This window comes from Mobula hypostoma, chromosome 2 (assembly GCF_963921235.1).
Source record: "Mobula hypostoma chromosome 2, sMobHyp1.1, whole genome shotgun sequence".
NCBI lineage: Eukaryota > Metazoa > Chordata > Chondrichthyes > Myliobatiformes > Myliobatidae > Mobula > Mobula hypostoma.
In genome coordinates this window covers 182,872,733-182,897,377 of record NC_086098.1, presented here as the reverse complement: position 1 = coordinate 182,897,377, position 24,645 = coordinate 182,872,733, and the positions used below count along the sequence as shown (strand labels likewise).

Here is a 24,645-nt window from a genome sequence, read left to right as displayed (position 1 = left end):
TGTTATATTTGAATGCATGCAGTATACGGATAAGGTAGATGAACTTGCAGCACAGTTACCGATTGGCAAGTATGATGCTGTAGATAATCACTGAGTCATGGCTGGAAGATTATAGCTGAGAGCTTAATATCCAAGGATACATATTGTATCAAAAGGATAGGCAGAAAGGCAGAGGGGGTGGAGTGTTGCTCTGTTGGTAAAAAAAAACACGTAATCAAATCATTAGAAAGAGGTGATATGGGGTTGGAAGGTGTTGAATCATAGTGGACAGTGCTAAGGAATTGCATGGGTAAAAAGACCCTGATGGGCGGTGTATACAGACTCCCAAACAGTAGTAAGGATGTGGTCTGCAAGTTACAATAGGAGATAGAAAATGCATGCCAAAAGGGCAATGTTACAATAGTCATGGTGGATTTCAATTTGCAGGTAGATTGGGAAAATCAGGTTGGTGCTGGATTATGGGGGTGGGGGGGGTGGAATTTCCAGAAGGCCTATGAGATGGCTTTTTAGAGCAGCTTGTGGTTGAGCTCACTGGAAGATCAGCTATTCTGGACTAGGGATTGTACAATGAACCGGAATTGATTAGACAGCTTAAGATAAAAGAACCCTTAGGGGAAAGTGATCATAATATAATTGAATACGTCCTGAAATTTAAGAAGGAGAGCTAAAGGCAGATGTATCAGTATTACAGTGGAGTAAAGGGAATTACAGAGGCATGAAAGAGGAGTTGACCGGAATTGATTGGAAAAGAACACTGGCAGGGAAGACGGTAGAGTAGCAATGGATGGAATTTTTGGAAGCAAATTGGAAGGCGTAGGATATATACATCCCAAAGAGGAAGAAGTATTTTAAAAGATAGATGACATAACCATGGCAAACAAGAGAAGTGAAAGCCAACATAAGAGCCAAAGAGAGGGCATGTATTAGAGCAAAAGTTAGTGAGAGGTTAGAGGATTGGGATGCTTTTAAAAACCAACAGAAAGCAACTAAAAAAGTCACCAAGAAAGTAAAGATGGAATACCAAAGTAAGCAGGCCAAAAAAATTTAAGAGGATACCAAAAGGTTCTTCGGATACATAAAGTGTAAAAGAGGGGTGAGATTGATATCAAATTGCTGGAAAACGATGCTGGAGAGGTAGTAATGGTGGACAAGAAAATGGCAGACAAATTGAATAGGTATTTTGCATCAGCCTTCACTGTGGAAGACACTAGCAGTATGGCAGAAGTTCCAGGTGTCAGGGTCATGAAGTGTGTGAAGTTACCATAACTAGAGAGAAGATTCTTGGGAAACTGATAGGTCTGAAGTTAGATAAGTCACCTGAACCTGATAGTGTACACCCCAGGGTTCTGAAAGAGGTGGCTGAAGAGATTCTGGAGGCTTTAGTAATAACCTTTCAAGAATCACTAGATTGTGGAATGGTTCCATAAGACTGCAAAATTGCAAATGTCACTCCTCTCTTCAAGAGGGGAGAGAGGCAGAAGAAAGGATAAGCTCTTGGGGTACTTGGAGACACATGATGAAGTAGGCCGTGGTCAGTATGGTTTCCTCAAGGAAAATCTTGTCCGACAAATCTGTTGGAATTGTTTGAAGAAATAACAAGCAGAATAGACGAAGGACAACTGGTTGATTTTGTGTACTTGGATTTTCAGAAGGCTGCTTAACAAGCTAAGAGCCCATGGTATTACAGGAAAGATTCTAGCATAGATAAAGCAGTGGCTGATGGGCAGGAGGCAAAGTGTGGGAATAAATGGAGCCTTTTCTGGCTGGTTGCCAGTGACTAGTGGTGTTCCACAGGGGTCTGTGTTGGAACTGATTTTTTTTATGTTATATGTCAATGATTTGGATAATAGAGTTGATGGCTTTGTTGCAAAGTTTGCAGATGATATCAAGATAGGCAGAAGGGCAGGTAGTTTCGAGGAAGTAGAGAGACTACAGAAGGAGTTAGACAGATTAGGAGAATGGGCAAAGAAATGGTGATGGAATATAGTCTTGGGAAGTGTATGGTTGTGCACTGTGGTGGAAGAAATGAAAGGGTAGTCTATTTTCTAATTGGAGAGAAAATGCAAAAAATGAGAAGCATGGGGACTCGAGAGTCCTTGTGCAGGATTCCCTAAAGGTTAGAGGTTGAGTCTATAGTGAGGAAGGCAATTGCAATGAGAGCATTCATTTCAAAAGGACTAGAATATAAAAGCAAGGATGTAGTGTTGAAACTTTATAAAGCACTGGTGAGACCTCACTTGGAGTATTGTGAGCTGGTTTGGGCCGCTTATCTTAGAACAGATGTGATGAAACTGGAGGGGGCTCAAAAAAGGTTCAGGAAATTTATTCCAGGATTGAATGATTTGTCATATGAAGAGTGTTTGATAGTTCTGGGCCTGTATTCAGTAGAATTAAGAATGAGAGGTGACTTCATTGAAACCCTATCAAATGGTGAAAGGCCTTGATAGAGTGGATGTGGAGAAGATGCTTCCTATGGTGGGAGAGTCTAAAACCAGAAGATACAGCCTCAGATTAAAGGGCCATCCTTTTAGAACGGAGGTGAGGGGGAATTTGTTTAATCAGAGAGTGGTGAATCTGTGAAATTCTTTGCCACAGGCAGCTGTGAAGGCCAGGTCTTTATGTACATTAAAGGCAGAGGTTGATAGATTCTTAATTAGGGCATGAAGAGATATAGGAAGAAGGCAGGAGATTGGAGCTGACAGGAAAATTGGATCAGTCATGATGAAATGGCAGAGCAAACTCAATGGGCCAAATGGCCTAATTCTGCTCCTATATATTTTGGATGCATTTATCTCTAATATGTTCCTTGTGTATCTATTTACATACCCATTTGAGAATGAAAATATAATCCATAAGCCTACCAAGGCCCCTGTATTTCAGAAGAAATTTCACTCAGAAAAGCAGAGAAATCCCTTTTCCTCATGATAGTGTAGATTGTACTTAGTCAGTGGATGTTTTGGGCTTGGTTAGATACTTAACTCCTTTCTTATTGCTCCTTTAGTACTTGAACTTGTCAAAAACCAGCTGAATAAACCTTTGCAAGACCTGATGGACTTGATCAGGAGCATCAATGACGAACTATTGAAGCATAACTCCCAGCTGATGGACCTGAGGGATGCTCTAAATGAAGCCGTTAACAAAACGGGACAAGTAAATGAAAAGAACAAACTCAGTGAGCTGTTACTGGCAGAGATCAAGGTGAGGCTTTGGATGTAGTTCTCCAACAGATTGAGCAGCTAAGTTAATTCTTTTACATAAATATCATTAGACCATTAGACATATGGGCAAAGAATGGCCATTAGCCCATTGAATCTGCTTTACCATTCAATTATGGTTGATTTATTATCCCTCTCAACTCAATTCTCCTGCCTTCTTCCCGTAACCTTTAATGACCTCACTAATATAGAACCTATCAACCTGCTCTTTAAATATACCCATTGACTTAGCCTCCACAGCCTTGTGTGGCAATGAACTCCGCAGTCACCACCCTCTGGCTGAAGATATTCTTCCTCATCTCTTTTCTAAAGTGATATCCTTCTGTTCTGAGATTTGCCCTCTGGTCTGAGACTCCCTCACTATGGGGAACATTCTCTCCACATCCACTCTATCCATGCCTTTCAATATTCGATAGGTTTCCACATACCTTTCATTTCTGGGATCATTTTCGTGAACCTCCTCTGGGCTCTCTCCATCATTCTTTACCTTGTTTACTTGTTTATTAGGGGCCAACATCTCTGTGGCTTCTCCAATCCCCAACTGTCCTTGTAGGGAATTCAAAGTATCTTGTTAGAAATGAGCACCGGATGACATGATTTCAGCACCGATACAGCCCACGTGCGTGTGGAGTGTCGTGAAGCTTCTTACTGATTGCATGGAGCACAGCTGGAATCCTTGCTGTATTTCATTGTACTTGCAGCAAAATGCAGAAGATCTGGAGAAGCAACATAAGCAAGTTGTCGAAATGCTGGGAATGGCAATGGACACCCTGAATCAGGTTTCCGAGTTCCTCCGCATGTTGGACAGGATGAGGGAGGTAAGGGGTCCTTCAGTATCTGGAAATGCCAAACCACTTTACACGCCTTGAGAGGAAAATAAACCTCTATTTTCTGCACTAATTTTATTTTTCTAGCTTCTGCTCCCTTTCTTTCTAGTCCTGATGAAGGTTCTCGGCTTGAAATATTGACTATTTATTCCCCTGCATAGTTGCTGCCTGACCTGCTGAGTTCCTCCAGCATTTTCAGTGTGTTGCTCTGGATTTCCAGCATCTACAGAATCTCATGCGTCTATCTTTCCATATCCTATTTGTGATCAAATGTGGCCATAATCATTGCCACTGCTCACCCATGAGCATTTTCAGTTGGGCATAGCACACAATAGAAATGTCCTTAAGCTGATGTATAAAATTTAATTCAATAATTAGTGCAAAAAGAGAGTAAAAATAGTGAGTTGGTGTTCATGGGCTGGTTCACTGCCTGTTCAGAAATCTGATGGCGGAAGGGAAGAAGCTGTTCCTGAAATATTGAGTGTGTGTCTTCAGGCTCCTGTGTCTCCTCCCTGATGGTAGCAATGAGAAGAGAGGCAATGTCCTGAGTGACGTAGGCCCTTCTTGAAAGGCATTGTCTTTTGAGGCCTCAGCTGATAAGTGATCTGAACATGGTAATGTCCCTGAGACAGCAGAGTTTGAATGATCAATTGAACTCCAATTAAGATATCAGTGTTCAACTGAGCATCAAGATATCATAATTATCAATTCAGATATCTCTAGCCATCTTTGAATACATCCAGCAGAACTATCAGGAACAACTGATTTTCCCCCACCCGGAAAGGCCAGCCCCTATGACAATGAACTTGCCTCTCCTCTACTGTGTGTTTGGGTTTCTGACTTGCTGTCACCTATAGGACAGAATGAACATTATAATTAGCCGCAGATTAAAGTAATGTTCTGCAAGTGTTACCTGGGTTTCCTCACCTAAGTTACAGAGAAAGGTTGAACAAGTTAGGTCTTTATTCTTTGGAATGTAGAAGGTTGAGGAGGGACTTGATAGAGGTATTTAAAATTATGAGGGGGATAGATAGAGTTAACGTGGACAGGCTTTTTCCATTGAGAGTGGGGGAGATTGAAACAAGAGGACATGAGTTGAGAGTCAAAGTGCAAAAGTTTAGGGGTAACATGAGGGGGAACTTCTTTACTCAGAGAGTGGTGGCTGTGTGGAACGAGCTTCCAGCAGAAGTTGTTGAGGCAGGTTCGATGTTGTCGTTTAAAGTTAAATTGGACAGCTATATGGACAGGAAAGCAATGGAGGGTTATGGGCTGAGTGCAGGTCGGTGGGACTAGGTGAGAGTAAGAGTTTAGCATGGACTAGAAGGGCCGAGATGGCCTGTTTCCGTGCTGTAATTGTTATATGGTTATATGTTTTTTTTTCTTGATATCCAGGATTATGAGAGGCTGGCTGCAGAGCTGGATGGAGCCAAGATGCCTCTCAATGAAAAAGTGAAAAAATTCTCGCCAGCCAGCAGTAAGATCCCAATCATTGAGCGTGCCGAGGAACACGCCCAGTTCTTGGACGAGCTAGCCAAGAACCTGTCCAAGTAAGTTTGTTTCATTTGTGATTTTTGGCTTAGTTTGTTTTGTGCTTTCAAGACATTACACTCTGCTTCATCTTTTGGTTTGTAATCTGAACTTGCCACCCAGGCGGCAGTGGTTAGTTAGCATAACGCTTTACAGCACCGGCAACACGGGTTCAATTCCCATCGCTGTCTGTAAGGAGTCCGTACATTTCCCCTGTGACGGTGTGAGCTTTCTCCAGCTACTCTGATTTCCTTCCATGTTCCAATACGTACAGGTTTGTATATATTAGTAAGTTGCGCAGATATAGTAGGGTCTTTTAAGAGCCTCTTAGGTAGGTACATTGAGCTTAGAAAAATAAACGGCTATGCGGTAGGGAAATTCTGGGCAGTTTCTAGAGTAGATTACATGGTCGACACAACATTGTGGGCCGAAAGGCCTGTAATGTGCTGTAGATGTCTATGTTCTATGTTGGCATCAGAAGCATGGTGACATTCGCAGGATGCCCCCAATGCATCTTCAGATTTGAGAACACAAGAGTGGTAGCACAGCAGCTAGTGCAGTGCTGTACAGCACCAGCAAGTGGGGTTCAATTCCTGCTGCAGTCTATAAGGAGTTTGTACGTTCTCCCCATGACTGCGTGGGTTTCCTCCACATGCTGCGGGTTCCTCTAAAATTACAGAGACGTACGGGTTAAAGTTAGTAAGTTGTGAGGAAGCTCTGTTGGCACTGGAAGCATGGCAACACTTGCTGCCTACCTACCCCCTGCCCCAACACATCCGTGGACAGTGTTTGTCCTTGATGCAACCAACACATTTCACTCTTATGTTTTGATGTACATGTGACCAATACAATTCATATGTAGAAACCACCTGTATGTTTGGTTTGCGTGATTCTGTACTGTGGTTTCTCAGACACTAGCCTGGGCCAGTGCCAGATGTTTCCTTTTCCTTAAACCTCGTCTGGTGGTCATTGACAGGGCGATCGAAGACACAAACCAAGATGGCTTCATTCAGCGGGCTGTCAGTGCCTCCAATGCATATTCTGGTATCATTGAGGCGGTGGAGAGAGCCATGGTTGCAGCAGAGGAGGCCAATGCTGCAGCTAACAAGGCGCTAGAGGTAAAACTGAAACATAAACCGCATGGAAACAGGCCCTTCAGACAGAGTTTATCCTCAAAATGAGATTTTAAATAAAAGCCTCCCCCTCCCCTCTTCTATTCCCCACTCTGGCCTTTTACCTCTTCTCACCTGCCTACCACTTTCCCCTGGGTCCCTCCTCCTTTCCTTTCTCCTATGTTCCACTCTCCTCTCCTATCAGATTCATTCCTCTCCCACCCACCTGGCTTCACCTTGACCATCTAGCTAGCCTCCATCCTCTCCCCCCCCCCCCCACCTTTCTGGTATCCTCCCCCTTCCTTCTCAGTCCTGAAGAAGAGTCTTGGCCTGAAACACCGACTCTTTATTCATTTCCATAGATGCTACCTCACCCGCTGGGTTCCACCAGCATGTTGTGTGTGTTGCTTTGGATTTCCAGCATCTGTAGACTTTCTTGTGTTTACATAGCTTTTTGACTCCCTGCTCGAAACATCTCCATTTCACCTGAAGATGTACATCATTGCATGCAGACTCTTGTTAGTGCACCATACTGTATACCATGCACTCATTATTATTGTTGTCTGGCAATAGTACAACTGTAAAAGCCACAACGCTCAGTCAGTAATTCAATAGGGAGTCGCAGTGTGCCTCCAAACCATCTTCTCACCCCTGCTTACATCTGACAGCATGAACAGTTGATCCTTTAATCTGAATATGTTTCTGCGATTTGTTATTTCAGCAAGTATCAAAAGAAAATCTGGCTCGCCAAGGTGCAGATTTAAAGAAATCCGCCAGCCTGCTTGTGGAGGAGGCTGAAGAAGCCCAGAAGAAATCAGAAGATGGTAAGTGGTGATTCCATCCTCTGCTCTGGTATGTAGACTTTTATGGTTAAGTGTGCCGTCAAGTACATCTCTCTTATCTTCTGCTAGAATTGAAGCCTGCTCTGAAAGAATCAAAGAAACGGCTGAATGATGCAAAAGCCAAGAAGAATCAGCTCCTCAGGCAGCTGGAATCAGTTCAGAGTATGCTGGAAGATATCAATCGAGGTTTGTAATTGTCCTCGTGAGCTTTTGTCATGGACAAATGTGATGAAAAGTCCTCTTTATTGTCAGTTCTGCCTACTTTAATGAACAGTTGCCGGTCTGGATTTAGAATAGCAGATTCACACTTATAACAAAATAAAAAGAAAATGCCAAAAAAGTTGTTCAACGGTTCTCAGGGTGTTTGTGTTTCAGGTTAAAAACCTGCATTTAGGAACAACACACACAATGATGAAAGAACTCAGCAGCTATGGAGAGGAATAAACAGTCAGCGTTTCAGCCCGAGGGCCTTCGACAGGACCGGAAAGGAAGGGGAGGGAAGGCACATTAGAAAGTGGGGGATGGGAACCAGTACAAGCTGGGTTGTGATAGGTGGGACCAGATGACGGGGGAAATAGGTGGGTGGATGAAATGGGAAACTGAAAGGTGATTGGTCGAAAAGATAAAGGGCTAAAGAAGGAGGAATCTGATAGGAGAGAATAGTGGAGAAAGGAATGGAAGAGGAGACCGTGGGAGATGATGGACAGGTGAAAAGAAGGGAAAGGAGTGTAGCCCCCCCCCCCCCGGCCACCCTCAGGGTCGCTCGGCTCGCTGTCGTCTAGGGAAACAGCCCTCGGCCCCGGCAAACTGGGTAATAGTTTGTGTGGATGCTGTGTGAGGTACCCCACCCCGCCCAAATAACAGACAATACACCAGATGCAATTAAATGATTTACAGTTTATAGATATTACTGGAACTATATAATTAAGAGAGAATAAAATATAAAAGGAAAATAAAAGGCGCCACACTTACCAAAGTTCAATCTCTTCGTGCACAAAACAGTTGGAGCTCAAGGACCTTCTTCTTCACCCTGCGACCCCTCGGACCACCTTGACCAGCCGCCTGGGACCAACAACGGTGGCCGACCAGACGCTCCACACGAGTCCGTCTCCGTCTCCTCGCCAAACCCCCTCCTCGGGGTCCGACCCCATTAGCGGACATCACAGCACATCGTCCATCCTCTGTCTCGCTCTCCTGCCTTCTGCCCCAAAACCCCGCGCATACAGTATCTTCAAATACACCAAAACCATAACAACTATTCCAATTGGTTAATAGCATCCTCTTATCACACTCTAAAGCAAAACAGGCTGCTAGCGCAAACTTTATCAGCGTTTAACACAACAAAGCCGCAATCCGCAGATTAACATAACAAAGACACCATTTTAATTAGCCTCCGCAGTTACATAAAGGTGGAAACCCCCTTACAGGAGGAAGAGTGGAGCCAGAATGGAAAAAGAGAGAAGGGAGAAAATAATGGAAATTAGAGATTAAGAATTATCCTAATGACAGATTAGATTCTGTCATTAGGAAACAACTTTGTGATAGTTCATGATCACTCCCTCCGTGGTTTCCTGGTCCAGTTGTCCCTCCCCACTCATCTGCCTCCCAGCACTTATCCCTGTAAGCGGCCAACGTGCTACACTTGCCCATTCACCTCCTCCCTTGTCTCTATTCAGGGCCTCAAACAGTCCTTCCTGGTGAGACAACACTTCACCCATGGATCTGCCAGGGCCATCTATTGTGTCCAGTGCTCCCGACGCAGCCTCCTTTACATTTGTGAGACCCGTCATAAATCGGGGGGTCGATTGGTCGAACACCTCTGCTTCATCCACCACAAGCAGAATTTCTGTTGGCCCAATATTTAAATTCCGATTCCCATTCTCCTTCTGACATGTCAGTCCATGGCTTCCTCTTGTGTTAAGGTGAGGCCACCTTCAAGGTGGAGGAGCAACACCTTATATTCCACCTGGGTAGCCTCCAACCTGATAGCATAAATTTCAACTTCTCTGGTAAAAAAAAAATTATTCCCTCCCTCCCCTCCTTTCTTCTTCTCTTCCCACTCAGGCCTGTTAGCTCTTCTCACCTGCCTATCACCTCCCTTTAATGCCACTTCTTCCACTTTGCCTGTGGTCCACTCTCCCCTCCCATCAGATTCCTTTCTTCTCCAGCCCTTTACCTTCCCCACCTATTTGACTTCACCTATCACTGAGCCAGCCTGCTTCTCTACAGAAAAGATTGACAAGTCTCTTGCTGGGACTTAGAAGACCTGAGTTCGAAGGAGAAGTTGGCCAGACGAGGTCTTTATTCCTTGGAATGTAGGAAAATGAGGGCCAACCTTATAGAAATGTTTAACATTATTAGATGCACAGTTAAAATGGGTGGAAACAGTCTTTTCCTCCAAGCAGGGGAATCCATACTAGGGGATATAGGTTTAGGGTGAGAGGGGAAGAATTTAAAACGAATCTGAGGGTCATTTTTTTCATGCAGAAGGTGATGTGTTTATGGAGTGAGCTGGCAGAAGAAGTGTTGAGGCAGGTTCAATGGTGTCATTTAAGAAGCACGTGGACAGGTCTTAGAGGTGACGGAGCTAAGAGGTATATGGGCTGGACGTAGGAGATTGGGACTGGCTGGATGGGCAGCGTGGTTGGGGTTGGCATGGACCTATTGGGCTGAAGGGCCTTTGTTCTTGCTGTATTGCACAATAACTCTGAAAGCCAGTGTTGAATAGTTCAGTAACTACAGGTTTCCGTGTGGTCGGCCTTCCTGTTGATTCCATGCTTTGGAAAGTGTGCATTTAAACTGCCCAAGCCTCCAAACAATCAGTAGCAGCAATGAGTGGCAAACATCTTAGCAGATGAACCAAGCACCACTAAACATAATTGGCCCAAGACCCTATCATTGGCTTTTGGATGCATCTTGCTCTTGGGCCTGAGATTGTGCACACATTGTCGCAGCTTGACCTGTTCCTCTTACAGGTGACATAACTGACAATCTACAAACAGCAAAGGAGTTGGCCGCTGCTGCAAATAAGACAGCTGTGAATGTGCAGAACACTCTGGCTCCGATGAAAGAAAATCTGGACCATTGGAAAGAGAAATATGGAGGGCTACCAACCGACAGTGCAGACTTCAACAAAACTCTGCAAGAAGCAGATAAATCCGGTATGTGGAAGTATCTTATTTCCCAAACAGTAGAAGGAAGCACGGTCTAGTGACATATATATTCAGTGATCACTTTATTAGATACTGGAGTGGAACCATGTATGGTCTTCTGCTGCTGTAGCCCATCCACTTCAAGGTTTATGTTGTGCATTTAGAGATGCTCTTCTACACACCACTGTTGTAACGTATGCTTATTTGAGCTATTGTCACTTCCCTGTCAGCTTGAACCAGTCCAGCCATTCTCCTCTGACCTCTCTCATTAACAAGGCATTTTCACTCACAGAACTGCCTCTCACTGGATGTTTTTTTTTTCATTTTTTGCACCATTCTCTGTAAACGCTAGAGACCCTTTTGTGTGTGAAAATCCCAGAAGGTCAGCAGTTTCTGAGATACACAAACCACCCGGTCTGGCACCAACAATCATTCCACGGTCAAAGTCACTTAGATCACATTTCTTCCGCATTCTGATGTTTGGTCTGAACAACAACTGGATCTCTTGACCATGTCTGCATGCTTTTATGTATTGAGTTGCTGCCACATGATTGGCTGATATTTGCATTAATGAGCTGGTATTCAGGTGTACCTAATAAAGTGGCCACTAAGTGTGCATTACAACATGTGATCACTAGATACTAAGGGCTCGGGTGCTTGTAGAGAAGAGTAATAATTTCCCAGTGTAACTCTGGATTAAATGATTGTTACTTAAATGGAATGAATTGGAGTTTATAGCTAAGCAGAAAGGAGTGTTGAACGCTTAATATAACAATATTAAATGTATTGTTATATTAAGCATTCTTTGTTGTTTAGATAATTCACTATGGGTTATATGTAAAAGTACGTGAATGACATATGTCATCAAGCCACTGTTATGTTTTGTAACTTCAAGCATTAAACTAATTCAAAGGAAAACGAGAGCTGAGAGATGCAAGTTTTAATTTGTACTTCACTTAAAGTGACGTGTGCGCATATCACGTGTGCGCATCATGATCTATGAAATACACGTATTTATACATAAAACCTTAATGAACTGTATAAACAATAAAGAATACTTAAACAATATATTTATAAGATTGCTCAAATATTACTGAAATATTAAATACACAACAGCCACGTCATTTGTGCACGACTTACTTAGCATAAAAACGAAACCAGGCACGTTGTCTCCGGGCTCCCATCTTTTTCTTTCAATTAGTCTCATGTTTTGGAGTTACAAAACATAACAGGTAGCAGAAACTGATCAAATTTCAAAGGAAAGTTGTTATTAAAGTATGTATATATCACCAGTTACTACTCTCAGGTTCATATTCTTGCTGTTTTCACAGTAGAACAAAGAAATATAATAGAAGCAGTGAAAAACTTAAACACAAAAACTGATGAACAACCAATATGCAAAATGAGACAAACTGTTCAAATACTAAAGTTTAATGCTCTGTGTAATTATATACTAAATAATTAAATACATAGATACATACAGAGAACATGAGTTATAGAGTTTTTGAAAGTGAGTAGATACTTTATGGAATCAATTCCGTATGGAGGTGAGTGAAGTTTTCCACTCTGGTTCAGGAACCTGAGGGTAGGAAGATGCTGGCCTTACATTGTTGTACATCCTAATTTCAGTTTCAGCTTCAATATAACACACAAAGCCAAAGGAATTGTTTTGATTATTGTTTCTTTTGCTCCAGATTTGATTTTTTTTCACTTATTCTTCACGATGCTTCCATTGCTTGTGTGTGCTTTTTAATGTGTTAATCAATCCTGCACGTTCCATCCTTTAACGGTGAAATCCATTGCCCTTCCTTTCTTCCCACCCACTCAGCCACCAGCAAACCCCTGTGTTCGTCCATCGTCGACATCGATGAGGGCCTCGACACCATTATGATGGTGTCGAGACTAGCGCGTAATTTGGACTTAAGTGAGGGAGAGTTGCGCAGTGTCAGCCTCACTCTCTCTTCCCAGTTCCCATCTGGATCCAGTGGCAAGACAGGGTCGAGACAGCTGGAGATGGGACTAGGTACAGTAGATGACCAGGACGTCTTCTGTGACTTGTCCTGCTCTACACGTTCCACGACGCTTGCAGAGACCACCTTCTTGACCGTTGGACCTTCCATTGGTCTCGTCCGCTCAATCCGCTGGAGTCTGTCTTCACATGCTGAGATAGACAACTCCCTATCTCACTGAGGGTTTGAGACCCGTCGGCTACCCTCACTTGGTTTAGCCGGCTTGTCAAAGCCATTGCCCGGGGTGTGGCCGCTGTCGCATGCAAACAGCTACGGGGAGCCACAGGTGAGAGCTGAGTTCCAGGTGGGGACCAAAGGTGGACAAACCGCCTTGAAAGGGACGCGACATCTTCCCCCACCAGAGGTGGTACCCCTCCCTGACACCCCATACACCCCTACTATGTATGATGATGTTAGTTCACTCCCTCTGCATAGATCAGCCATAGATACAGATCACATAAATGTACACCAGTGAATGGAGTATCCATGTAACCAGCATGACCTTCTGGCCTTTACTCTTGGAAGACTTGCCTCAAGGTCTGAAGGTATCAACTCACCAAATCTCTAAGTAAGAGCTCAGCTTGTCACTGAGTGAGAGGAGCAATGCCACTGGAAACTGCTGTGCTGCTTGGAGGAATCTATTTCAAAAGTAATGTCAAATATTTGTGACGGGGATCCGGGTGAGACAACATGGCATATTCCTGCTGATGCCAGATCAATATTCCACCAAGTATTCAGCTACCCTGGGGGTCCAGATTATATTTCGCTGAGGAATTGACCTTAAAGGAGTAAAATTAGGAAAATCGTACTTCTAACAGTTGTTAAAATTATTATTAACTAATCTCTCATTTTAATTTGAGTTTTGTTTTGCTTTAAACTCTTGTTTCTGCTTGTTTTATTGCCACAGTGGCAGCGCTAAACGAAACGATTCCACTGCTTCTGGATAAACTAAATAAGCTGGAAGTCCGGAACCAAACTTCAAATCTTTCTGCAAGTATTGATCGCATTCGTGAGCTGATCTCACAGGCCAGAAGTGCAGCCAATAAGGTAAACTCTCTTCCAGTGTTAGTTATCAGCAATTGAAGCATGTTAGCACCGTGGCTAAAATACACAACTATATTTGTAGCGTAGTGGTTAGCACAACGCTTTACAGTTCAGGCAACCTGGGTTCAATCCCCACCACTGTCCTGAAAGGAGTTTGTACATTCTCCCCATGGCTGCGTTGGTTTCCCCCAGGTGCTCCGGTTTCCTCCCACAATCCAAAGACCTGGTTGGTAGGTTCATTGGTCATTGTCCTGTGGTTAAATCGGGGCTTGCTCGGCAGTGCGGTCAAAGGGCTGGACAGGCCGATTCCGCACCATATCACAATAAATAAATAAGAAATAAATTCAAAAACTTGGAATATTAGACATCAAATCCCACTGTGTAGTTGAGGAAATAAGATTTTCAAATAAGTAAATAAATCATGAATAAAAACATAAATAAATCATTAAGTCCTGAAGAAGGGTCTTGGCCCAAAACGTCAGCTGTTTATTCATTCCCAATGATGCTGCTGGACCTGCTGAGTTCCTCCAGCATTTTGTCCGTGTTGCTTTGGATTTCAGGCATCTGTAGATTTTGTCATGTTTATGTTAATAAATCATCTGATTCTTGTTAGTATTTATCTAGTTTACTGATGTGTTTTATTAAAGATAATCTGTCGTCCTCAGCTGCACGTGACTCCAGCAATTGTGAAAGATTAGCTTTATTTGTCACATACAATGAAATGCATTGTTTTGCATCAATGGCCAACACAGTCCGAGGATTGTGCTGGAGGCAGCCCACGAGTGTTGCCACACTTCTAGCACCAACAGAGCATGCCCATAATTCAGCAATCCTAACTGCATGTCTTTGGAATATGGGAGGAAGCCCATGCAGTCACGGGGAGAACATGAAAATGACAGCAGTGGGAATCGAACCCCGATCATGATCGCTGGTACTGTATGAGCATTGCACTAACCGCTCTGCTATTGCCCTGTTGAAGAAACCATTACGGATAGCAAGTAAATGCTGTTCCTTGATAACGCTGAATAAGGAGAGATTCATGCAAGATTTTGACCCAAAGCGTCAACTGTTCCTCCACCCTAACCATGACCCCACTTCCCCAATAAATGCTTCTCAATCCATTTCATTTGTTGCTCCAGTCCCATTTTAGTTCCGTTTCAGGAGAGTCAACCATGTTGCATCATGAAAAGCGGTGGCATGCAGGGCCATTTCAGAGGGCAGCGGTGAGAGTTCATCGTGTTCCTGAGAGCTTGAACCCCAGTCCGAGGAAGAGTAGTAGACTTCCTTCCCCAAGGGATAGAAGAAGACTAAGTGGGATGTTATGACAGTCCTCTAGGGCTTCGCGGTTGCTCGTATCAGCTGGTCCTTCACAGTTGAAAAAATGCCCAAATAACGTTCAGCCTTAACGTACGACTGAGCTTATGGGAGATGGGCATGATGAATTTGCTGCCACCTGGGAACTTAGTCTGATGCCACATTACTGATTTGTGAGCTGGATTTACAAATGGTTTACACGAACGCTATTCTGTCATAACCTGTAGGAGCAGTGCACGTGTTCATAAACCCTGAAAAGTAACACAAGGGTGTCAAGATCACAGACTGCAGCGCCCTGCATTACTGGGGCATGTCATAAACACAAGAGACTCCGCGGATGCTCCATATCCAGAACAACACACACAAAATGCTGGAGGAACTCAGCAAGTCAGGCAGCATCTATGGAGGGGAATAAACAGTCAATTTTTTGGGCCGAGGCCCTTCATGTGTGTTGCGTTATGCTCAGGGGTGTGTAACTCCATGACTCTGAGGGGCATGAGCAGAAGTGTAAATCTGAAACATTGCCTGAGTTCGGGAGGCTATGTCCTGTGACTGTACTGATGTCTAGCTGTTGGTGATTAGAAAGGCACCACCCCATCCACAGGCTGCCCTATTGTCGTCAGTCAAATCAGAGATGGTCACAGTGTTTTGTGTGGAAATCAAGCCCCTGTGTTAGACTGTGTCCTCGGAAAATAGGACTGAGTGAGGTGTACAAGGCAGGAGCTTCACCGGGAGATGGGCTGGAATGGAGCCATGAATAAAAACACTTGAATTGCTGAGAAGAGTTGGCATGACACTAGTCAGGTCGCACTTGGAGTATGGCCAACAGTTTTGGGCCCTGAATCTCAAAAAGGATGTGTTGTCATTGGAGAGTCCAGATGTGGTTCATGAGGATGATTCTGCGAATGAAGGGGTTAACACATGAGGAGCTTTTGGCAGCTTTGGGCCTGTACTCACTGGAATTTAGAAGAATGTTGGGGATCTCATTGAAACCTACCGAATGTTGAAAGGACTAGATAAGATGGATGTAGAGAGGACGTTTCCTATGGTGGGGCTATCCAGAACTAGAGGGCACAACTTCAAAATTGAGGGGTATCCCTCTAGGACAGAGGTAAGGAGGAATTTATTTTTTAACCAGAGAGTAGTGAATCTGTGGAATGCTCTGCCACAGACTGCAGTGGAGGCCAAGTCCATAGGTATATTTAAGGCAAAGAGTTGATATTTTCCTGATCGGTCAGGGCATTGAAGGATATGGCAAGAAGGCAGGTGTATGGGGTTGAATGGGATCCAGGATCAGCCATGATGGAATGGCAGAGCAGACTCGATGGGCTGAATGGCCTATTTATGCTTCTAATTCTATCTCACGGTCACGGATTTCAAGGGTTCAGAACGTTCAGATGCCCGAAGGGATTTAGATATTGACGTCTGGCTGCATCGCTTTGTAATGGTAACATTAGCATGACTCAACAGCGACTGATGGAAGGTGCACTGCCTCAGTGTAGACAATGTTGTCTTCTCCACAGGTGAAAGTACCGATGAAATTCAACAGCATTTCAGGAGTACAGGTGAGGTCACCCAGAAATACAGATGACCTGAAGGGGTACACCTCACTGACATTCTACATCCAAAGGGACAAAGACTACAGTGAACCTAACCAGTTTATCCTGTACCTTGGCAGTCACAACGTAAGAACAGTAACCTTCCTGCTTCACTTCACTGTTTTCCTATGATTACAGGTGAAAGGTTTTAACAAGTTGCCTTTCCCTTTGTAGGGCCATGGCGATTACATGGGCGTAGCCATAAAGAATGACAGACTATTGTGGGTTTACATGCTAGGCAGTGAGGAGACCATCCTCCAAACGGACTCGAAAGTCAGCAGCAACAGGTTTGACATGGTCCGACTGGAAAGGTGCGTCACTTCTCTGCCCTTAAACAAATTGGAAAAGTACTTTCTGCTGTGTGAAGGGACAAATAATGGACTCGCTTGGCCTTTATTCTCAGTTGGTGGAGGGCTTAAAACAAAGGGAGCTGGTTTTAAAAAAACGCAAAAAGCTGGAGGAACAAAGTATATTAGGCAGCTTCTGTGGAGGTGAAGACGCTTTTAATAATCCTCTCATGGTGTGTGAATGTCACTGGCCAGGGCTCCACCTTCCTCTCCTGTCAGATTCCATCACCTTCTGCCTTCTGTCACTCCTACCTATTACCTCCCAGCTTTGGACACTATTGCTACGTTCCCCTTCTCCATTGCCTGTCACCCCAACTCCCTCGCCCCTCCCCCCAACCTGAATCCACCTATCACCTGTCAGTTCCCTGCCCTACTGCTTCCTTTTTATATTGGCTATCTCCTGTCTTATTTTTCAGTCTAGATCATGGGTTCCCAGCCTTTTTTTATGCCTTGGACCAATAACATTAAGCAAGGGGTTAGTGAACCCCAGGTTGGGAACCCCTGGTTTAGATAAAGGTCTTGACCTGAAACACCAACTGCCTATTCCCTCCTGTCTGACCTGTTTAGTTCCTCCAGCTTTGAGTGTGTGGCTCCAGGTTTGAACATCTACAAATGCTTGTATTCTGGTTAAATTGTTAGCCTGGAAATATTGTGTTTCTCCATCATGCACACACCGACTGATGTTGGCGACCTTCACTTCCAGGCTGGCTGCTATAACACGGCATCACTTCAATAACGTGGCAATAAAGGAAACCATTTTTTATTTAAGTGACTGGTATACTTAACTGAGAAAAGACAGGATGCAAAAAGCAGTGATGGTGAAACTATTATCATGAACTGATGCACCATTCTCCATCTGCAGGATACAACAATTTGGGCAAATCTCGTATGAAATCTCTGATGCAAGGGGCACAGTGAATGAAGCCAGACAAGAGGGGATGGCGAAAGGGGATGATACCTTACTCAATCTAAATCCAGAAGATGTGGTGTTTTATGTTGGTGGCTACCCTTCCAGTTTCACTGTAAGTACAAATGCATCACTGTTGTACTGTAGCACGAATCTTCAACAAGAGGCAAATAACTCTTTCCCTGAACACCTCACTTTCCAACACCAAGCTTTCCTCTGGTCTGATGTGCCCTCTAGTGGTTAATTTAATTAGTGTTAGTACTCGGAAGGTTTTTCTGTGGGTACACACATATTGCATACTCTTGGAAATTTTCCTCAAAATTCATAATATTTTTCTATTTTCTTATTTTATTTAGGTATTCTCTAATATTCAGAGAAGTAACTGTGTGTAATAACTATTATTAAAGACTTATTGACGAGTTAGACACTTTTTTATAGCTAACAAGTTGCAATACAGTGATCACATGCAGGAGGGACCTTTGACCTGCTCTGACTTCACACCTGTCATAGGATAGACTACATGGGGACTGTTAATCCAACCACACTTCCTTCCCTTGCCTCCATCTCAATGGCAAAGACCCCTCAGGACCCCAACCTACCTGGAGAAGTGTTGAAACAAGTATTAGATTAGAACATAGAATGGAGCATCTCAAGAGCTGGACCTTCAACCCAGAATATAACTAAACTAAATTTAAATGCCAAACTAAACTAATCCCATCTGCTGACATAAGGTCCATATAACTCCTTGCTCTGTGCATTCATATCCACTAGCCTTTTAAACATCTCCATTGTATCATCTTCACTATTGCTGGCAGCACGTTCCACTCACTGTGTAATGTTTTTTTAAACTTGCCTTGCATTTGTTCTTGGAATTCCGCCCCCCCCCCCCACAATGTAGAAATGCACCCAATGGTAATTAGACATTTCAACCTGAGGAAAAAGTTACCAGCTATCTATTAGACAATAGACAATAGGTGCAGAAGTAGACCATTCGGCCCTTCGAGCCTGCACTGCCATTCTGAGATCATGGCTGATCATCTACTATCAATACCCGGTTCCTGCCTTGTCCCCAAAACCCCTGATTCCCCTATCCATAAGATACCTATCTAGCTCCTTCTTGAAAGCATCCAGAGAATTGGCCTCCACTGCCTTCTGAGGCAGCACGTTCCACACCTCCACAACTCTCTGGGAGAAGAAGTTCCTCCTCAACTCTGTCCTAAATGACCTACCCCTTATTCTTAAACCATGCCCTCTGGTACTGGACTCTCCCAGCATCTGGAATATATTTCCTGCCTCTATCTTGTCCAATCCCTTAATAATCTTATATGTCTCAATCAGATCCCCCCTCAATCTTCTTAATTCCAGCGTGTAGAAACCCAGTCTCTCTAATCTCTCTGCGTAAGACAGTCCGGACATCCCAGGAATTAACCTAGTGAACCTACGCTGCACCTCCTCCACAGCCAGGATATCCTTCCTTAACCCTGGAGACCAAAACTGCACACAATACTTCAGCTGTGGTCTCACCAGGGCCCTGTACAAATGCAAAAGAATTTCCTTGCTTTTGTACTCAATTCCCTTTGTAATAAAGGCCAACATTCCATTAGCCTTCTTCACTGCCTGCTGCACTTGCTCATTCACCTTCAGAGACTGATGAAGAAGTACTCCTAGATCTCTTTGTATTTCTCCCTTACCTAACTCCACACTGTTCAGATAATAATCTGCCTTCCTGTTCTTGCTCCCAAAGTGAATAACCTCACACTTATTCACATTAAACGCCATCTGCCAAGTTTCTGCCCACTCACCCAGCCTATCCAAGTCACCTTGAATTCTCCTAACATCCTCATCACATGCCACACTGCCACCCAGCTTAGTATCATCAGCAAACTTGCTGATGTTATTCACAATGCCTTCCTCTAAATCATTGACGTAAATCGTAAACAACTGTGGTCCCAATACCGAGCCCTGTGGCACCCCACTAGTCACCACCTGCCATTCCGAGAAACACCCATTCACTGCTACCCTTTGCTTTCTATCTGCCAACCAGTTTTCTATCCATGTCAATATCCTCCCCCCAATGCCATGAGCTCTGATTTTACCCACCAATCTCCTATGTGGTACCTTATCAAATGCCTTCTGAAAGTCGAGGTACACCACATCCACTGGATCTCCCACGTCTATCTTCCTGGTTACATCCTCGAAAAACTCCAATAGGTTAGTCAAGCATGATTTGCCCTTGGTAAATCCATGCTGGCTCGGCCCAATCCTATCACTGCTATCAAGATATGCTGCTATTTCATCTTTAATAATGGACTCTAGCATCTTCCCCACTACTGATGTTAGGCTAACAGGGCGATAGTTCCCTGTTTTCTCCCTCCCTCCTTTCTTAAAAAGTGGGATAACATTAGCCATTCACCAATCCTCAGGAACTGATCCTGAATCTAAGGAACATTGGAAAATGATCACCAATGCATCTGCAGTTTCCAGAGCCACCTCCTTTAGTACCCTAGGATGCAGACCATCTGGACCTAGGGATTTGTTAGCCTTCAGTCCCATCAGTCTACTCATCACTGTTTCCTTCCTAATGTCAATCTGTTTCAGTTCCTCTGTTACCCTATGTCCTTGGCCCATCCATACATCTGGGAGATTGCTTGTGTCTTCCCTAGTGAAGACAGATCCAAAGTACTTATTAAACTCGTCTGCCATTTCTCTGTTTCCCATAACAATTTCTCCAATTCATTCTTCAAGGGCCCAACATTGTTCTTAACTATCTTCCTTCTCTTCACATACCTTAAAAAACTTTTGCTATCCTCCTTTATATTCCTAGCTAGCTTGCGTTCATACCTCATTTCTTCTTCCCGTATAGCCTTTTTAGTTAAGTTCTGTTGCTCCTTAAAAATTTCCCAAACATCTGTCTTCCCACTCACCTTAGCTCTGTTATACTTCTTTTTTAATGCTATGCTATCTCTGACTTCCTTTGTCAACCACTGTGGCCACTTTCCCCCCTTTGAATCCTTCCTTCTCCGGGGGATGAACTGATTTTACACCTTGTGCATTATTCCCAAGAATACCTGCCATTGCTGTTCCACTGTCTTTTCTGCTAGGATATCCGACCAGTCAACTTTGGCCAGCTCCTCCCTCATGGCTCCATAGTCTCCTTTGTTCAACTGCAATACTGACACTTCTGATCTGCCCTTATCCCTCTCAACTTGCAGATAAAAACTTATCATATTATGGTCACTACCTCCTAATGGCTCCTTTACTTCAAGATCACTTATCAAATCCTGTTCATTGCACAACACTAAATCCAGAATAGCCTTATCCCTGGTCGGCTCTCGTACAAGCTGCTCCAAAAATGCATCCCATAGGCACTCTACAAACTCCCTATCCTGGGGTCCAGTACCAACCTGATTTTCCCAGTTCACCTGCATGTTGAAATCCCCCATAACTACTGCGACATTTCCTTTGCCACATGCCATTGTTGACTCCCTATTCAACTTGCACCCAATATCCATGCTACTGTTTGGGGGCCTGTAGATAACACCTATTAGGGTCTTTTTGCCCTTACTGTTCCTCAGTTCTATCCACACTGACTCTACTTCTCCTGATTCTATGTCCCCCCTTGCAAGGGACTGAATCTCATTCCTCACCAACAGGGCCACCCCACCCCCTCTGCCCACCTTTCTGTCCCTTCGATAGCACGTATACCCTTGTACATTCAATTCCCAGGTCTGATCCCCCTGCAGCCATGTCTCCGTTATCCCAACAACATCATAGTTGCCCATTCGCACCTGAGCTTCAAGCTTATCCGCCTTATTTCTGACGCTTCGTGCATTCAGATATAGAATTTTTAACCCATTTCTCCTCTCTCTGTTTAAATCGCTACCTATTGTGCATAGCCCAGCTCCCCGAACTCTCAACGGGCTATACGCCCCTTGAATTTTGTTGTCCTTCTTAAATTTACTTACTCCTTCTGCACATTTAACTGCCTGCTCCGTCAGACCATCCCTCTGCACATGTATCCTCCTTATCACTCATTCCGCCTCACCTTTCTCTACTTCACACTTAATATTCCGGAAACAACAGGAATTCTGCAGATGTTGGAAATTCAAGCAACACACATCAAAGTTGCTGGTGAACGCAGCAGGCCAGGCAGCATCTGTAGGAAGAGGTGCAGTGGACGTTTCAGGCCGAGACCCTTCGTCAGGACCTGACGAAGGGTCTCGGCCTGAAACGTCGACTGCACCTCTTCCTACAGATGCTGCCTGGCCTGCTGCATTCACCAGCAACTTTGATGTGTGTTGCTTAATATTCCGGAACTGTGTAGTCCCCACCTGTCCTTTATACTTCATCTCGCTATCCTCTCTCACATTCTGGATCCCTGCCCCTTGCAAATTTAGTTTAAACCCCTCCAAGCAGCACTAGCAAACTTTCCTGCAAGAATGTTAGTACCCCTCCAGTTCAGGTGTAAACGGTCCCGTCGGAACAGATCCCACCTTCCCTGGAACAAAGCCCAATTATCTAAAAACCTGAAGCCCTCCCTCCTGCACCATCCTCTCAGCCACGTATTAATCTGTATAATCCTTCTGTTCCTCGCCTCACTCGCACGTGGCACAGGTAGCAATCCTGAGATTGTTACCCTGGAGGTCCTGCCCTTCAGCTTCGCACCTAACTCCCTGAACTCACTACACAGGACCACATGGTCCCTACATGGACCACAACATCTGGATTCTTGCCCTGCCTCTCGAGAATAACCTGCACCCGATCTGAGATGTCCTGGACTCCGGCACCAGGGAGGCAACGTACCATCCGAGACTCCCGATCTCCCCCACAAAATCTCCTATCTGCCCTCCTGACTATAGAATCCCCTATCACTACCGCTGTCCTCTCTTCCCTCCTCCCCTTCTGAGTCGAGGGTCCAACCTCCGTGCCAGAGACAGGACCACTGCAACTTGTTCCTGGTAGGTCATCCCCACCAACAGTATCCAAAACGGTATACAATTGTTGATGGGAATGGTCACAGGGGTGCTCTGCTCTCTCTGCCTGCTCCCCCTCGATCTCCTGACAGTCACCCAGTCATTCGAGCCATGCCTTTCATAAACTTATAAACTTCAGCCGGGTCTCTCCTTAGCCTCCTCTGCTTACCAAGTTTATCAATGTCTAACTTGTCAATAAGTATTTAACAATATTTATTGCATGCAGTTACTTCTCTGAATATTAGAAGATCCCTAAAAAATAAAGAAAACAGCAAAATATTACAAATTTGGAAATGCTTCTCAAAGAGAATCTGATAGGAGAGGAGAGTGTGCCTATCCCATTAGATTCCTTCTTCACCAGCCCTTTATCTTTCCAACCCACGTGGCTTCACCTATCACCTTCTAGTTAGTCCCCCCACCTTTTCTGGCATCTTCCCCCTTCCATTTCAGTACTGTTGAAGGGTCTCAGCCCGAAACGTCGACTATTTATTCATTTCCACAGATGCTGCCTGATTTACTGAGATCCCCCAGCATTTTGTGTGTTTTGTTGCTTTGGATTTCCAGCTTCTGCAGACTTTCTCCTGTTTACAAGTTTATTCAACCTTTCTTTGTAGCATTGCTTGTTTCATAGCCTGAGGTTTTGGCTGGAGGGAAAGCAAAACCCAAGTGCAGTGGTGTTTTTTTTTCCCTTTGGACCCTCACCCCCATCTTGTCCACCCATGAAAGAAACACCAAAATTTTTCTAACTTCGTAACAGAGTGGATAAGTTACAGTAACAGGTCAAAAAGTGATTGATCATTGACCTGAAACTTTAAATCCTATCTCCACAGAATCTTCCTGGCTGCAAGAATATTCCCAGCACTTTGACTGTGTTACTTGTAACATCATCACCCAGTTCAATGTATTCAAGAGAAGTTACTTCTGCCAGTTGTTATGTAACTTGTTCTTAGTCCAATTTATTTCCTCCCAGTCATTATCTCCTACTTGCTACTGGAGCTCATGTAAGATTATTTTAATCACAAGAGAAGCATGGGTCTCATGTCTCCTACTGTTCTTGTTAATGCCTGTGGGATGACGATTTTACAATGCTTTGGTAAATCTGACTCCGTGGTATCATGGGTCAAGTCTGCCTCGACTCAGGAGCACTGGTATCTCTTCCAGCCTCCTGAACCATTACACTACCCCAACTTTAAAGGGTGCATCGAACTTGGAACTCTGAATGAAGAAGTCATCAGTCTCTATAATCTGGTCGAATCATACTCCTTGAACACCACAGTGGATGAACCTTATAGGAGGTGAGAGGAGATACTGTGGGACAGATTTGTTAATTATTAAACCTTTTGTCAAATCAGTCTCATTCTTCTTGCTACATTTCTGTTCAACATGTTGAAGAGTAACCATGGGTGGAGTGTTATCTTCTGATTACCATTGCATACAGGGTATTTGGCGCTGTCTTCAGTGGGAAGAAAACTGGGAGAATGTGGGCCAGACAGAGACAAAGCCAACCCACCACATTGTCCTTGGTGGAACTGTACAGATATACTGTTAATATTATGTTTGGTGGAGCCAGATTTAATAATAGTTAGATTTTGGTCAAATGATGAACATGGAAAATTGGCCATGTAGTTATTGAGATGCATTTGGATAGAAGTCTCTAGCCTTTCCTTACAACATCAGTGGAGACACTTGGCTCAGATACCAGATACCAGATCCCAGAGCATTCTCATCAATCTCTTATTCCCTGTAACTTAGTCTCTCACAATTTCTCACAAGCTTCC

The 24,645-nt window shown here is 44.1% G+C and overlaps 1 protein-coding gene across 1 annotated transcript in view; it reads left to right on the top strand.

Moving 5' to 3' along the window:
• The window catches only part of lama5 (laminin, alpha 5), a 377,869-nt gene that overhangs the window by 307,835 nt on the left and 45,389 nt on the right, over window positions 1–24,645 (top strand). The window contains exons 53-64 of the mRNA XM_063041218.1: window positions 3,002–3,198; window positions 3,917–4,033; window positions 5,435–5,589; window positions 6,546–6,687; window positions 7,403–7,505; window positions 7,593–7,709; window positions 10,499–10,684; window positions 13,592–13,731; window positions 16,566–16,727; window positions 16,815–16,951; window positions 17,850–18,009; window positions 24,029–24,162. Coding sequence (XP_062897288.1) covers window positions 3,002–3,198; window positions 3,917–4,033; window positions 5,435–5,589; window positions 6,546–6,687; window positions 7,403–7,505; window positions 7,593–7,709; window positions 10,499–10,684; window positions 13,592–13,731; window positions 16,566–16,727; window positions 16,815–16,951; window positions 17,850–18,009; window positions 24,029–24,162 — 1,750 coding nt within the window. The remainder of the gene's footprint in view (window positions 1–3,001; window positions 3,199–3,916; window positions 4,034–5,434; window positions 5,590–6,545; window positions 6,688–7,402; window positions 7,506–7,592; window positions 7,710–10,498; window positions 10,685–13,591; window positions 13,732–16,565; window positions 16,728–16,814; window positions 16,952–17,849; window positions 18,010–24,028; window positions 24,163–24,645) is intronic.